This window comes from Xiphias gladius, chromosome 14, assembly GCF_016859285.1.
Source record: "Xiphias gladius isolate SHS-SW01 ecotype Sanya breed wild chromosome 14, ASM1685928v1, whole genome shotgun sequence".
Lineage (NCBI taxonomy): Eukaryota > Metazoa > Chordata > Actinopteri > Istiophoriformes > Xiphiidae > Xiphias > Xiphias gladius.
Genome location: NC_053413.1, coordinates 9,765,583 through 9,780,001, shown reverse-complemented (window position 1 = coordinate 9,780,001; position 14,419 = coordinate 9,765,583). Strand labels below are relative to the sequence as shown.

General features: G+C 40.6%; 2 protein-coding genes across 5 annotated transcripts; one reads left to right on the top strand and one right to left on the bottom strand.

The window, feature by feature from the left end:
* Positions 1 to 4,154: 4,154 nt before the first annotated feature.
* Positions 4,155 to 10,285, bottom strand: LOC120799015 (CPD photolyase). 3 transcript variants are annotated; one of them, XM_040143823.1, is made up of 10 exons: positions 10,177 to 10,285; positions 8,804 to 9,153; positions 8,576 to 8,724; positions 7,742 to 7,924; positions 7,305 to 7,463; positions 6,516 to 6,714; positions 5,552 to 5,704; positions 5,231 to 5,352; positions 4,946 to 5,105; positions 4,155 to 4,837 (listed from the first exon to the last, which is right to left on the bottom strand). In XM_040143823.1, the coding sequence occupies exons 1-10, from the start codon at positions 10,185 to 10,187 to the stop codon at positions 4,689 to 4,691; spliced, it is 1,635 nt and encodes a 544-aa protein (XP_039999757.1). In that variant the 5' UTR covers positions 10,188 to 10,285; the 3' UTR covers positions 4,155 to 4,688. The 3 variants fall into 3 exon arrangements, with proteins under 3 accessions (XP_039999757.1, XP_039999756.1, XP_039999758.1); XM_040143822.1 differs by lacking the exon at positions 10,177 to 10,285 and adding an exon at positions 9,406 to 9,517; XM_040143824.1 differs by lacking the exon at positions 10,177 to 10,285 and adding an exon at positions 9,318 to 9,406.
* On the top strand, positions 9,724 to 14,137 carry LOC120799016 (UAP56-interacting factor-like). Of its 2 annotated transcripts, none has more exons than XM_040143825.1 (9): positions 9,724 to 9,840; positions 10,008 to 10,148; positions 10,242 to 10,405; positions 12,007 to 12,155; positions 12,487 to 12,559; positions 12,753 to 12,808; positions 13,019 to 13,093; positions 13,323 to 13,449; positions 13,596 to 14,137. In XM_040143825.1, the coding sequence occupies exons 1-9, from the start codon at positions 9,768 to 9,770 to the stop codon at positions 13,695 to 13,697; spliced, it is 960 nt and encodes a 319-aa protein (XP_039999759.1). In that variant the 5' UTR covers positions 9,724 to 9,767; the 3' UTR covers positions 13,698 to 14,137. The 2 variants fall into 2 exon arrangements, with proteins under 2 accessions (XP_039999759.1, XP_039999760.1); XM_040143826.1 differs by having other exon boundaries at positions 13,323 to 13,493.
* Positions 14,138 to 14,419: the final 282 nt, after the last annotated feature.

The window sequence follows — 14,419 nt, the reverse complement described above, 5'->3', positions numbered from 1 at the left end:
TGAGACAAGTGCTAGGACAGAAGGTAGAGGCACAAAAGCATATCAGAGACAAGACGGATTTGGGGGAGGAGATATGGTTCACTGCAGAAAGGATGACATGGGGTGTCTCATAATGAGATGAGTTGAAGCCTGTTGTGAGGATTGGGACTTACACTGATGGTGTGACTGGAGATCAAAGGTCATTCATAACAAGAACAGCAGTTGAGAAAAAAGCCAGAGAAGACATGAGACTAAATCCATGTCTTGATGTGTTAAACAGAGAGCAGAGTGCTGGACTGCGGCTCCATCAGCAGTTCCGTACACCAGCAGCGTGGTTTTAGAATTCATTTCAAGCAGCAACACGGACTGTTGTAAACTCAAAACCCAACATTCAGCAGTGAAGCGAAGCATGTAGACTTGCAAAATTGGTTGCATTCTTAAACGTCAAGTAATCTCATAAACTAAACTTAAGGTGCATTAATCAGTATTTTTAGCCAGGTTCGTGACATGGCTCTAGGGATGCAATGCCGGCTGGTCAGTCCACCACTGTGTTCCAGTCCTAAATATCTTGACAGCTATTGGATGGGTTGATGTTCATGTTTCCCAGACTATGTCTCCTAATAACTTTGGTGATCTCCTGACTTGTGCTCTGGTGCCATGAGGTTGACATTTATGATATTGAGTGAAATGTCTTGACAGCAATTGGATGGATTGGCATGAATTTTGGTACAGATATTCATGCCCCCCTAAGGATGAACTGCAAAAACGGTTGTGATCCCCAAAAGTTGGCATTGACAAACTCATTGAAAAGTATAACATTTCCAAATCCCACTTGTTTAGATTTTTCCAACTTTTTACTTTCACATCCTTAAATCATGAGCTGTTCTCTAAAAAGCCGTCATATTTCCCACCAGACTTATCCTTCGATATTATCCCTACCAATAAAAAATTATAAGGTTAATATACCCCAAATTCTCTATGTACTGTATATTATATATATATATATGATTTAAAGCACCCTGTCTACACTGGCTGTGTAGCAAAAGTAGCACATCAGCAACGGTGCAGCTTTCAGAAAATGTGGCATAAGAGTCCTTTTCCCGGCTCTCGTGCAACTACTATATAAAGAAAAGGAATATATTTTTAGCCCTATAAAAATATATCCGCACTATACCTAGCTTAGGTTCTTTGTAAGTGGGTGTCATCCCACAGTTCAAAGACATGCAGGTTACGTTAATTATAAAATTCAACAAAGGGTACCATGTCACCCAGTGCATGCTTTCATCTCCTGTGACCCTGAACAGGATAAGCGGGTGTAAAGAACGAGTGGAAGGAAAATAATAAAAATGGCCTGAGTACTAATGCCTAACCACAGATTCCAGGAAAAATGTCTACCTGTGAAGAATTAACTTTCACAGTTTGAAGGGCATTTTCTCCCGCACCCTCTTGAAAATTGCTTATACCAGTCACTATCGGACTGTCAAGGTTATGCCACAACATTATTTGGCTGGGAACCTAGTGGAATAAGCTCACATGCAGAAATATATATTTACAACACTAGAGCAGATGTCTGAATAAGCAAAAACGTAACTTGGAGACTTTTAATATTGGTAGATGAAAGGGAAAGGGGATATCAACAGCTCATTGATTAAACTCTGGCTTAGCTTCACTGTTTTCATTTTCTCCTTGTCCCTACCAGCCTCAGTGGGCGCGATTAGTTCAATCAATTTATACACAAGCTATTTCACAAAACACGGGTAATTCCAAGGACACAGGAGTTCTGCTGTGATTGCATTCTCCATACAAGTCTAATGCTCCCGTGCTGGAATGGCTCATACACCTGCCTGCAAACTCAAGTGGGAGGATCTCCCCGGGAAAGCAGGAGAAAGTAAAGGCTCACAGTCCTACATCTCATCTTTTGGTGTTTTTAGCCACGTTAGCATTATGGAAATATCAATGTAACTCTGTTGGTTGCTACACCACTTTGGTCAAGACTGATGTATTTAAACAGCTAATGGACGAATTGCCATGACAACTTGTACAGACATCCATGGTCCCCAGAGGATGACTACTAGTAGCTTTGCTATGTGCTGACCTTTCCTCTAGCGCCACCATGAGGTTCACATTTGTCGTTTTTAGTGAACTGTCTCAGCAACTATGGAGTGCCATGAAATCTGGTATAACTGATACCTTTACTTTCCTTTTACTGTCACTGACAAAAACTTTGATTCATGACCATATACTTGCAAGCTAATACCCATCTTCCTCAGCTTTGTGTCAAGCGCTAATAAGCAAATATTAGCATGCTACAGGCTACATTATTATGGTGAACACGGTAAACATAATACCTACTAAACTTCAGAATCCTAGCATTGTAATTGTGCACGTTCGCATGCTGCCATTAGAATTTAGCTCAAAGCACGGCTGCACATCCTCACAGAGCCCCTAGCATGGCTGTAGACCCTGAGTCTCGTCAAAACAAAAACAAAAAAGTATTTTCTACAACAACTGGGTGCTATCATTTTTAGCAAATTAGCCTTGTTTGACAGTCACATGAGGTAACTCAACTACTGAAGTGATAATGTGAGCATGACACAAAGTTCAGAGACAGTTTATAGTCAGTTTTTAGTGAGAATCTGCACAAGCCATGTAACTGGTAAAATTACACAACTGAGCTAATTTTATGTGTGTAACCTCAATTTATTTTTATGAAACCTTAGGAAATTTAGCTGCATTTTTTTTTATTATCAGAAAGAAAATAATACATTATTAATGTCAGCTGCTTTAAACCTCAGTGCAAAAAGCGCTGTGACCTTTGACTGCATTCTTACAAAGTTATTATTTCACGTACTTTTCTGTCTGCCAAGATTTATTTCATAAACAAAAACTTCATAATCACAAAATTCTCCTTGAGTCAGTTCGCATGTTATGTTGTGAGTTCAAGTGAAATATTGGTATTCCAGTGGGCCTCTTTTTTCTTCACCGGGTTAAACAACTCTTCATAAAACATGGCACATCTGTTTACAGTTGCACTAGAAGAAGAACATCTAAATATGGACATCCTTGGCAGTTGTTATATCCACACTGCTCTGCATTATAAGCATAAATCTATTGTTGGTCTGGTTAAGGGAGCACATGGAATAAGATCCATGTATGTCAGTTATCAGCGAGTTACACCAAACATCACGATCAAATAAACTTATGTTGCTTTTTTTTTTCTTGTACGAGGCAAGGTCAGTTAAAATATACAATATTGATATACAGCTGAAACGGGAATGTTTGTTATTATGTGATGGGCTTACACAACGAAATCCTATTTCCTCTAGGAAAATAACTCACTTTTGAAAACTCAGTTTTTGTCATTAATTGGACTCGTGGTACTGCCATTTTTTATCCAGTCGTTTTTATCAATAACTGACTAACTCTTCCTCTACAACAGCATGTAAAAGCAAATAGCCAGTATTATAGAAATTGTTCTGAGGGCCTTAAACCAGTAAATTACAGTATAATATACCACAATGGAATTCTTATTCCCTATAACCATATACCGACTGGTTCCAGACATATCTCTTCCACCTGAAATGAATTAACAAATACAGCAGCCCACAGTACAAAGGAGGTTTAATATTGTATTTTGCGAAACGCCTTTAAGTGCGTTCTTACCTGAAGGGGTTGTTTTTATCCACTACCAAGGGTGCAGTTAATTAGGTTGGGTAGAAGTGGTTTCATTTCTGCATTTAATTGCATTAGTGCTCAAAACACATTTGCAACTGTAATGTAACCCAGTCCCTTGAAAAAACAAGCACGTGGTACTGTAAATGTGTCCTTTTTGTTCTTTATTTTGTATTAAGAAACAACCGTGTCTCTAATCTGAATTTCTTCTTGTCATCCATTCATGCTGAAATGTTTTTAAAAACAAAAGCATCTGTGCTTATTTGATTAAATAACTTTGAAGGTACTGATCTATCACAGTAGCCTTGTAGAAAACACGTCAAAGTATGGCTATACTTAATTTTTACTTAAAATGCAATGCAATCAATTCTAAGTGATTGTGGGTGTACACTTTGGAGTGAAAAATAATCAAACAAGTCTGTTGAAGCCAAGATAAACGGTATTTCAGGTCTTCCAAGCTAATTAGAGTGGAAGAACTGTAAATGAATAATGACACTGTAACATTAACGAACATAAGATGTTTTATTACTTTAATTTTGTTTACAGTTTGGTATGAAAAGACAGCTTTTAAGAAAAAGGAGTCAAATCCCCTGAGCACCTGTAAAAAAAAAACATCAAGTGGAAACAAGGCATTTTCTTAAAATAAAATTTAGAGTAAAAACGAGAAGTAAAAAAAACAAAACAAAAACTGCGTTATAAAAGTAGCATTAAAAAAAGCAAAGTAACCAAAGTAAAAAGCTCTTTCTGCTAAGTGAGCTCCACAAATCATAATCTAATGTTAAGTTAAGCAACATCACACCATACAGTAAACCACCAGAAAACAGCTTACAGTCACACATGAACAACATGTCTGAATACTCAGTAAAAACAACAGACTGAGCGATAATATACTGAATGTTTTGGACATAACAAAGCAGCAAGGAATAAAGAAAAGAAGAAAATCTGCTAGAGACGCTGTAGATACGCTCACTGGGTACAACTGTAGGAGATGTAGGCTGTCAGGCATTTTATTCCCATTCTTCAAAACAGTTTGTGGTTCAGAGGTTTTTGGGACAGTACTTTCGTTCAAATCGGGGTACGTCAAACTTTCGAGTGCAGCCTTTGTAGTTCATGTAGCGGATCTTTCCGAAAACAGGTCTCTCTGCCCAGCCCTGATCATGGATGCCGCAAATAGACCACATACATCCTACAGGAGGGAAAAACAGTAGAAGGGCATAAAAATGGGAGAGAAAACAATGCGGTAAAATCACTGTCACACTTGCTCAAATTAGGAGACTTTGATCTATGTGCTTACCGACAAATCCATTAGGGTCCTGGCCATCCAGCTCATAGCGATCGTTAAGGTACAGGGCGATGGAGAGCGCCTCCTCTGGTGAAGAAGTCCACTCAAGAATCTTTTTGGCCCAGTACATCCTCAAGAAACCATGCATCTTCCCCTCGGTGACCATCTGGTACTAACAGCGACATGGAATAAAAAGTAGTAAGAGACAAAGCACAACGCAGACTAGTGACCATATGTGTTTCCATCAAAAACACATGATTAAAAAGGACACAGGGAGAACTAGACTGAATGCTGTACCTGAGCTGCGTTCCAAAGTTTGTCATGTGTCTTTGCTTTCTCCAGCTGCTGACGCGTGTAGAGATACGGCCTCTTATCTTTGGCATGATCTTTCAAGGTCTTCTGAGCCCACTCATATGCACCTGAGTACCACATGCACGCAACACAACATTTAAAAAACTATCAAAATACAAGACAGAGCTGAATCATTTCAAACGCACTCTACAAGCTTTTAATGTAGACAACCTAATTCATTTTGATTGTGAGCAGATGGCTCATCTGAATGATGTCACTTAAAACAACGAGGTGAACAGGAGGCAATTTGATGATATTTCAACTGACCCTCCACGCTGTCGTATTTCTTGTTGTAGAAGCAGAAGTTGTCAGTCAGCTCCCTGCGCACCACCAGCTCCTCGATGAAGGAGGAGATGGACTGACTTGCGTTCTTCCCACTGCGCTGAACTTGCAGAGCCATACGCTGGGCTGACACGTGGCCTGATGGGAGCGAGAGAAATGGTTGAAGAGAATAAGAAAAGAGGTATTTAAAGATCAGTTCGGAGGTGGCATGAGGAACTTTGAAGGTTAACCTATTCTGTGATCTGGCGTCATTGCTGTTGACTTTGAACTCTGAATGCTAAGGATGTATAATACCTTGGACACTTAGAAAGCAAGGCCTCCTAAATGAAGACACAGAAATGCTGGTGCTTTCTGGATGTAAGAGAGTGGCAATAATATTGATCCTTGTGGGACACCCTTTATCAACCAGTTGGGGGCTTGATTTTAAACCAGCAGCAACAACAGTCTGAACTCTACGAAAATGATATAATTTGAACCAGCTCGAAGCAGAATAATCAAAACCATTAAAATGTAGCTTATTTAACAAAATATTATGATCAACATTATCAAAGGCCTTGGACACATCAACAAAGAAAGCCACACAATGTTGCTTTTTACTGAGCAAGTTAACAATGTCATCCAGATCAACAGTTGTAGCAGTTATTGTACTATGAACAGGTCTAAAACCTGACTGCTGTGGCTGAAGGACTTAATTTGCCTCCAGAAAGACATGCAGATGTGAGCTGACCAGTGATTCTAGGATTTTAGACAGATATGAAAGCTCGAATATAGGACAATAGTTGTTGAGGTCACAAATGTAAAAGGAAGATGTGAGAAAGAGGTAATAAAGGAGGAAGTTTAGAAAAAAATAATACATAGTTGCTGCAGATTTTTTCAAAACCAAATCTTATTTTTTCCCATGACGTTTACTACATTCATACTGACTATTTTTTTTCATGGTGTAACTGACCAAAGCGGATCCAGGGGGAGAGCTGGCTTAGGGCGGCAGCATTTGGGTCGTTACGTTGGGTGCCAAACAGTTTAAGGCGTACATCAATGAAGGACTCCAACATGGCCATTCCTGCCATAGTGCCTGGCTTAGCCCACTCTGGCTCTCCTACTGCTCTGTCAACCTCTAGGGAGGCCAGGATTTTGTCCCAGTCTATTGGCTGTGAGGTGAAGAAGGGAGAAAAGAAAAAAAAACAACTCAGAAGAGTTCACAACTGGCCGTGGTCAGCTAAAATATAAGCCGTGGTGTTATAGTGAACTGCAAACTTCAAAAGCAGTGAAGAAAGTTCTGAGCCTTTCACTTCACACTATCAGGAGGCTCAAACCAGTGAATGGAATATCAATCATAGCAATGCAGTGAAAGCATACACTCTGCAGCTTTAAAATCTAGTACTGGGAAGGAATTTAAACTTTTGCACAATCAAAAAAGAGTCAACTGTTTGAATTCATTCATCAATAAATAATGTGCAGAGGAGAGGAGACAGTTGAAATTTGAAAGGACCTGTTTCATTGCAGCAGTCTGACTTCCATAACTCTCAATCAATGAGCTCTCTGACAGCTTACTTTCCCATTGAAAGGATCTTAGTTAACACTTCCAAAGCAATTCATATTTTTTGAAAAGACATGTTTTTGGGGTTTTTATGTCACATTCAATTCATTAAATGTGACATAAAAACATATTATGTAAAAACGTATTAACTTTAATCCACAGCAATCTGAATGTGTCCTTCACTGTTACTAAAGCACTTACTTTGGCGGTTCTTGTAGCTGTGTAGGGATGTTTCTCTACCAGAGGAAAATCAGTGAGGAACTCTGGCAAAAGATTGGTGATTTTTCCTCTAATCGTCCTGGCGGAGTACTCAAGTTTAGGTGATGCCACCCAGCAGGGAACAATATTATGAGCGTCAACCTATAATAGGAAAATGGCGCATTTAAATAATTTAGCAGATAACAAAGAAACAGTAACATGGACACAAATGGAGCCAATCCGTATAAAATGATAATGGGGTCAATTACATTGTTTTTCATGGGTTTTTTTTTAATGAACCAATGTAATGAGGAGTATAAATAAAGTAGGAAATATAATCAGAGAAAGGCAGGAGAAAACTAAAAAAAAAAAAAATCCATTCCAACAGAAAATTCAAAGAGTGCAGAGTATCTAATCACCTCTTTGAGAGGGATTTTTACCTGTATTAGGGGAATGCTCTCTGGTAGCCTCTTTTTGACGTCCTCCAACCACCCTAGTGGCTCTCTGAGAGGGGAAAAGTCTGTCACTACTGCCCCCAGGCTGCGGTCAGACACAAAGCCAGGGAGAACTTCCCCCGCTGAACCATCGAGCAAGTGGAACTGGATGTCTAAGGCTTTACATTCCTGTTTGATAAGGGTGGAGCAAAAAAGTTAAGCCTACGTTTTTATAAGCTACTACGCAGTCAAATACTTTGTTCAAGTACCCAATTTACTGTTTCTTCTATAAAACTTTGGAATATATTGAAAAATACCTGTCACAATTTCCCTAAGCCAGGGCTACATCTTCAAATTGCTTGTCTGGTCTGGCCAACAGTATAAACCCCAAGGGTATTTAATTTAGATTCATATAAACAAAAAATCATTTTTGCTCGATAACTGACTTACACACTTAGTAGATTTTCAAAATGGGTACCTATTAATTTTCTGCCGATGGATGAATCAAATAATTGACAAACTGTTTTAGCTCTACATTTAACAAATAAAATGGCAAAAGTCCACCTCACGCCACCAGACTGGGATTCCAGTAGTTACCAGATTTTAACAAGCTTAAAACTGTAAGTGTTCCTTTTATAATTATATTTAAAACAAAATAAGAGAGCAATATGCTTTTGAAGAACCTGAAAGTGTTTGGTGGTCTTGATTATATGAATATACAGTTTGTACAGTAATGTATGACTTTCCTGTCGCTCACAGAATATTGACAAGCTGACTAATGTACTACTGGAATTGAGAGGCTGTGACCAGTGCATTTAAAGGATATAATGAAGCCGATACCTTTGCAACTTCTTTCAGACCTTTCAGCATAAAGCTGTAATGTCTCAGAGTGGACAGCTCTGATTTGGGGACAACCAGGCAGACACAAATGTGCAGAGGAAGGTTTTCCTTCGCAGCAAGCCGCTGCGCCTGGATCAGCGCCCAGTTATCTGAAACACGGAGGAAAAAACACGTTAACGTAAGGGACACGCTCTGGTGACTTACTGCTGGTTGTGTTAGGCGGTTTACCTTGTACTCTGTGGTCTCTCGACATCCAGTACAGGACACCCTCTGAGCCCTGCTTTATCTTTTCAGCGTCAGATATAAAACGGAGGCGCTTTTTGTTGAACTTCATGTCCTTCTTCTCCGACCGTTGTTGCTTCACGAGGTGCTGCAGCCAGCCCCCGGCTCTCTCCTCCTTCTCCGCCTTCATGGGACCCAACTTCTGCTGCTTGGCATTGGGCTCTTTACCAGCAGGAGCGGACGCTGCCTTCCGTTTTTTGTCTGACATGATGGTTTCACTGGTGAATGATTCGGGCAAGCGGGAGAGAATCGAGCTGGGCCACCGATCACTGTGGACAACAAGCTTCAAGAGTCGCCTTGGAGCAGAGGGAAACGACGAGATACAGGAAGCCACGGTGAATATGGTGAAAAAGTCAAGGTAACTCTGCGCCTCTTTGCACACCAAACACGGCAACGACTACAGACTACAAAAACAATCTTAAATCCTAATTATGAGGATTAAATACTTTAAGAGACATACGTCAAACACCAAATGATGGAAACAACTACACGACGGTGCCAGAGAAGCTCCTCGTTCAAATGACCCTCGCTTTGAACATATAACTTACCTCCTCCTAATGCCGCGCAGCATACAGTGGATACGAGCTGAAGTAGACTGGAATTCGAAATTGGACCTTGGCAGAACAAACAACTGTCGTTGTAGCACACGTTTGCGGGTGTCGTATTTCCCCTTATAAAAGCAGTTACCTAAGCACGCTTGTGTTTAGGTTTTGTAACGCTTGTTTTGTTGAATTGAACTACGTTTTCCACAATGCAAATGGGTGACTTTACAGGGCATGCGCGGCGGCGTTTACGTTCGGAGGAGGTGTCTGTTGTAGCGTAGCTTCAAAAGGGTAGAACAGTTAGCACGGTCTACGAATACTATTGTATTTCTCTTTGCACTCGGGATTGTTTGTCGTGGTTTTAAAGTATGAACAAAGACGATTTTACAGTAGGTCGGGGTAGAAGACCAGCGGTTCCCGATAAAGTCGACATGTCATTAGGTAAGGTCCCCAATAGCTTGCGTTAAGGTTACCAAAATATAGTAGTAGCTAATGTTAGCTAACGCTACTCCCTGGTGGGAGCTTGACAGTATCTGTCTAGCTAAATTGATCCCATTTGAGCACTCAGGCGCCCTCGTTTAACACTGCTCTTGTGATAAAATTAACAGATGACATCATTCGGTTGAACAAAAAAGAGCAACAGCTGAAAAGGAGACAGGCCACGGTGAATCGCCGACCAGTCAAGAAGAAAGGCCGTTTCACTCAAGGAAAGGGGGTTCCACCGCGGACTTCTGGACCAGTCCAGAGAGGTGTGTGCCAGCTTGCCCGATTGCTAACCTTTGCTTCATTTTTGTCGAACCAGCCCTGTACGTGTATAATGGAGCTAATATTATCTCTGCCAGGAGGTGGCGTACCCCGAGGAGGAGCAGCTAAATTAAGAAACAGGAGGGTCCCTCCCCTACCGGGTCGACGACGGGGTCAGGGAGTTATCACAGGACTGGCAGCCAGGAGGCCAGCTGTCCTGCTCAAACGAGTCGGCACATTCAACAGAGCAGCAATCAACCAGGTACTGGAGGACATACTGCAGGGCAAACCCCAGCCAGTGTTAGGCCACTCATTGTAGCCTCTGATATTGGCCTGAAACCTCATTGTAGACTGCTAGCAACGCTGGTATTTTTGCACAGATATTATTGTGGGATCATAACATTATATGAATTGAATAAATAAGAACATTTGCTCAGGACTTAGTTTTAGAACCTTTCTAAAGCAGTCATGGAATACCTCATCAACTTACCTGTCTTTTAGTCGGCATATTGCTCAGTAGGAATGTTAAGTCTCACAATGTGCTGACCACTTAGTCACTAATATAATAATTTTTAAATTTCTTAACTCAGCCCTACTAGTTGGGTTGAACAAACAGCCCTTTACTCCTGCTTAAATGAGAAGTCTAAAACAGGTAACTTATTTTGTTTAAAAATACAAAACAAACAAAGCACAGAAAAGTAAGAAGAGGTAAAAAAGAAGAAGCAGTACTAAAGATGAAACACTGAATATCTAGTCTACAGTGAAACTTTATCCATGTGATGCTGATATTGGACTGAAGCTTGATCACCTTCTGCAAGTCATTGTGCCCACACTAGCTGACAAAGGAAGATTGAAAAAGACAGAGTGCACTTGGTTATCATATTTGTTACCTCGGTAACCAGAGCCCCTCTTGCTTGCCAAGTCTTAAAGCAAGCACATGGACAGACTGTACTCCTGCTTTAAAGACCTGGCTCTGACTGACCCTCTTCATGCCCAGAGGCTGAGTTTTTTTCACTTCCTGTTGCCTGGCAACAGACATCAGTAGCCGCTGTCTGGAAACTTCAGTTTTGTTGGCCACTACTCAAGAATTGTCAGCTTTTGATATTCAAGACTAAATGGACTCGATAAGAATCTTTGCAGCTGTGATTGGAACTTTGAACCACCAGAGCATCCGTAATTGTTTTTCTGTCTTTTTCTTTCAAACTTAAATGAGCAATTGTTAAAGTTGTATTTTACAGACTTAAGATTGAGATGTCATCCCCCTTGGGTGGTGATTCATTTAATTCTTTTTCTTAAAAAAGTTTTCTTTAAACTCTAATTATTTCCAAAGGGCATACAAAATTCAAGTTTAATCTCTCACATATTGCAATTCAACAAATGCGCGGTTTAGATTGAACAGGTTTGTTCCTAAGTGAGCTAACCTGTGCTTTAGGAGTTCAACAGTTGGTGTCTCAATGAAATAACTGCTATCCTCTCTCTCCTGTTGCTTTAAGGTTTTTAGGATCAAGCTTAATATCAGAGAGTAATTCATATATTCAGTGTAGTGTTTTTTCATTTTGTTTTCTGTTCATATAAAAATTCAGCTTTACAAGGATGGAAATTCACGTGGGGGTGTTGTGATTACAAGTTTAATTCTGGGCCATTAAGTTGTTAAAAGAACTAAAGGAAAAAGAAAAAAGGCTATAGCTGATTTTTAAATTATACTGTAGCTTAAATGCATGTTTTGCTTCCATTGCTTATTTTACACAGAACCAGAAACTCAATAAGTATCTTCTCCGGCTGTATCTTTGTAGAAGCAGTTTGCAAAGGTTTTGCTATTGGTTAAATCTACAGTATATTAAAGACCCTCACCTCCCTTCTCAGAAAACAAGACAGAAAACAAGGCCCTTCATTCAACGCACTGAAGCCCAGTACAGGAAGCCAGAGGTTCAGAGGAGGCCGTACAGGCAGCCTGATCCACAGAGAGGCCAGAATGCGACATCAGTCAGGAGACCGTTTCAGCTACGACGACGGTGAGAACACCCTATAACGTGTGTACAGTCCTATGGTGCACTTGTTCTAATGTACAGTTTCCTGTTAATACACGGAGAATTGTGGGGGTGGTGTAAGAACCCATAGTTGAGGTGTTTTTAGCTTTTCAATACACACGACACTCTTTTAAGAGGTAGAATCTATAAAGTAGTTCGATTTCACACAGGTATAGAGGAGTGCAGACGGATCTAAATTTGCTAGCTAATGTGTTTAACTGTACAGCTCACAGCACACCTTCACAAACCTGCAGTGATTGCTCAGCTGGATTTCAATTTTTTTTTTTGTTTTTTTGTTTTGGTTCCACTCATGCAGACCGCTTCCACCTGTCCAGCAGACTCAGAGGGAAGCACGCCAGGCCACATTTCTTTTTCGCAGGGGACTTAAGGTACATGATGTTTACGCATGGACTTATGGGCAGTTGTAAAATATATTTGTAGATCCATGTAAATGTATTGTGAATTTTCTGTTAGTGTGTGTAGTTGTACCTGTTAATCTGGGTATGTAAAGGGTTAAATTTACCTCTAGACTAAATCCAACTGTCAACGCACCACTGAGTTTATTCTTTGTATGCTTTGCAGGTACAAACCCAGGTGCAAAAGCAAAATCCTCGCTCTCCTCCAGTCAGAACTCGCCAGTGAGTATTCGTAGACTTCAGTGTCTGTTTTGGCTCTAGTTGTTAAAATGCTTGACACCCTGATTTACTCTGTATGTGCAGAGGGAGAAGAAATCACACTGAGGATATGAATCATTCGGGGGGAGGGGGAGAAGGCCATTGTTTGCTATTTTAGGGTCTTTGTATGTTGTGTTTGTGTGATACGATACAGCATCTCTATTTTTCCACCAGGTGGCGCACATCAACAACAAGTAGCGGGATCTTGACTGTTTCAATTGACAACCCCACAGCCAGGACTCAACCTGAGTCAGTATCACTCAACACAAACCCAGTAGAATCTTGACACACTGGTTTTACCCATAGTTTGGAAAATCATTTCCGTAAACAATTTTTTTTTTTTAAATTCATGGAATAATAGTATAGTGGTACTGTGCATTATACATATGTGCGATTTCACATGTTACTAATGACCATCAAACCAAACATCACATACAAGACAAAAAAAAAAGTGACTGTTTGCGTGACTTCTTCAAAGGCCTCCCACTGCTTGGACCCTGCATCCCCCAGCTGGCAGCTCTGCTCCTGTCAAAGTGGAAACAGTGGAGAAGAAAATACCAAAAGGAGTGCCTCTACAGTTTGACATCAACAGTGTTGGGAAACCAGTGAGGGCGTGCTACTTTAGATTTCCATATGGTCTAATATACAGGCACAGGACCATTTTAACTGCAAGTCTATGTATTTCCACTTTGTCTTAAAATATCGCTCAACAAAGTGTATTAACGTGTCGCCCTTGAACTTCTTTCCACAGCAAACATCGATGACCTTGAATGAGCGATTCCGCATCCTGAAAGATCAGCGCACCACCATAGCACAAAGCAGTAAAGGCAGCCGATTTGTTACTGTGGGTTAGCCGGCTAAAGGACATTGACAACTAATACGTGGAAGCTCCTTTGTCCCGTTCCGACCCACACGGTGATCCCCACCTTTCTAATGGATGGGACAGTGCTGACCCGCTCATTGACTTTACTAACGGGAGGGAGGGCACAACTGTTCAACGGTGAGAACTCAAGTGTGCAAGTGTCAGTGGAAGAGTTGGTTTGAAATAAGTTCCCATTCATTGTCCATATCGTTGTATGCAGCTGTTTGTATTGTGGATGTCCTATACTGGGAAGAAAACACCCCCCCTCCCCTTGGGCTTGGAACTGTTGGCCCAATTATGAAGACTGATTGGAAGTATTTTTGTCAGAGGACGGCTCTGTATTTACTAGGGTGGCACGTATGTTCTCGATACCTTTTTTTTGAGAATTGTTTTCTAATGTTTCTTCAAATAAATGAGTTTCGCTTTAAAGATTTGATTATATTTGTATGGCTTCATACCAGTCTTCAAACACTGATGCTGAACGTTTCATGTTTTCAGGTGTTACTGTTTTGATGTGAAGTACTTCACGTATGCAGAAAGTTCACTGACACATTCTTTGCATTTGTAGCATTGTGTCCTGGTGTGGGTGTTGGAGGAGGATGGGTTCAAATCCAGTACTTTGTCAAGAACACTTTGTGCTTCCAGAAGTTGATGCATATTTCAGGTAGTTTCCTAGTGAAAAGGTTTCAAATGTCCACAGAATCATTTTAAAG

Excerpts from the sequence above, each read along its gene's own strand:
- LOC120799016 (XM_040143825.1), top strand. The coding sequence starts at position 9,768 with ATGAACAAAGACGATTTTACAGTAGGTCGGGGTAGAAGACCAGCGGTT. Across the intron at positions 12,560-12,752 it reads TTTTTCGCAGGGGACTTAAG|GTACAAACCCAGGTGCAAAA; the intron begins GTACATGATGTT and ends TATGCTTTGCAG. Across the intron at positions 13,094-13,322 it reads ACAGCCAGGACTCAACCTGA|GCCTCCCACTGCTTGGACCC; the intron begins GTCAGTATCACT and ends ACTTCTTCAAAG.
- LOC120799015 (XM_040143822.1), bottom strand. The coding sequence starts at position 9,428 with ATGCTGCGCGGCATTAGGAGGAG. Across the intron at positions 8,725-8,803 it reads GAGAGACCACAGAGTACAAG|ATAACTGGGCGCTGATCCAG; the intron begins GTAAACCGCCTA and ends TCCGTGTTTCAG. Across the intron at positions 5,353-5,551 it reads GAAATACGACAGCGTGGAGG|GTGCATATGAGTGGGCTCAG; the intron begins GTCAGTTGAAAT and ends TGTGGTACTCAG.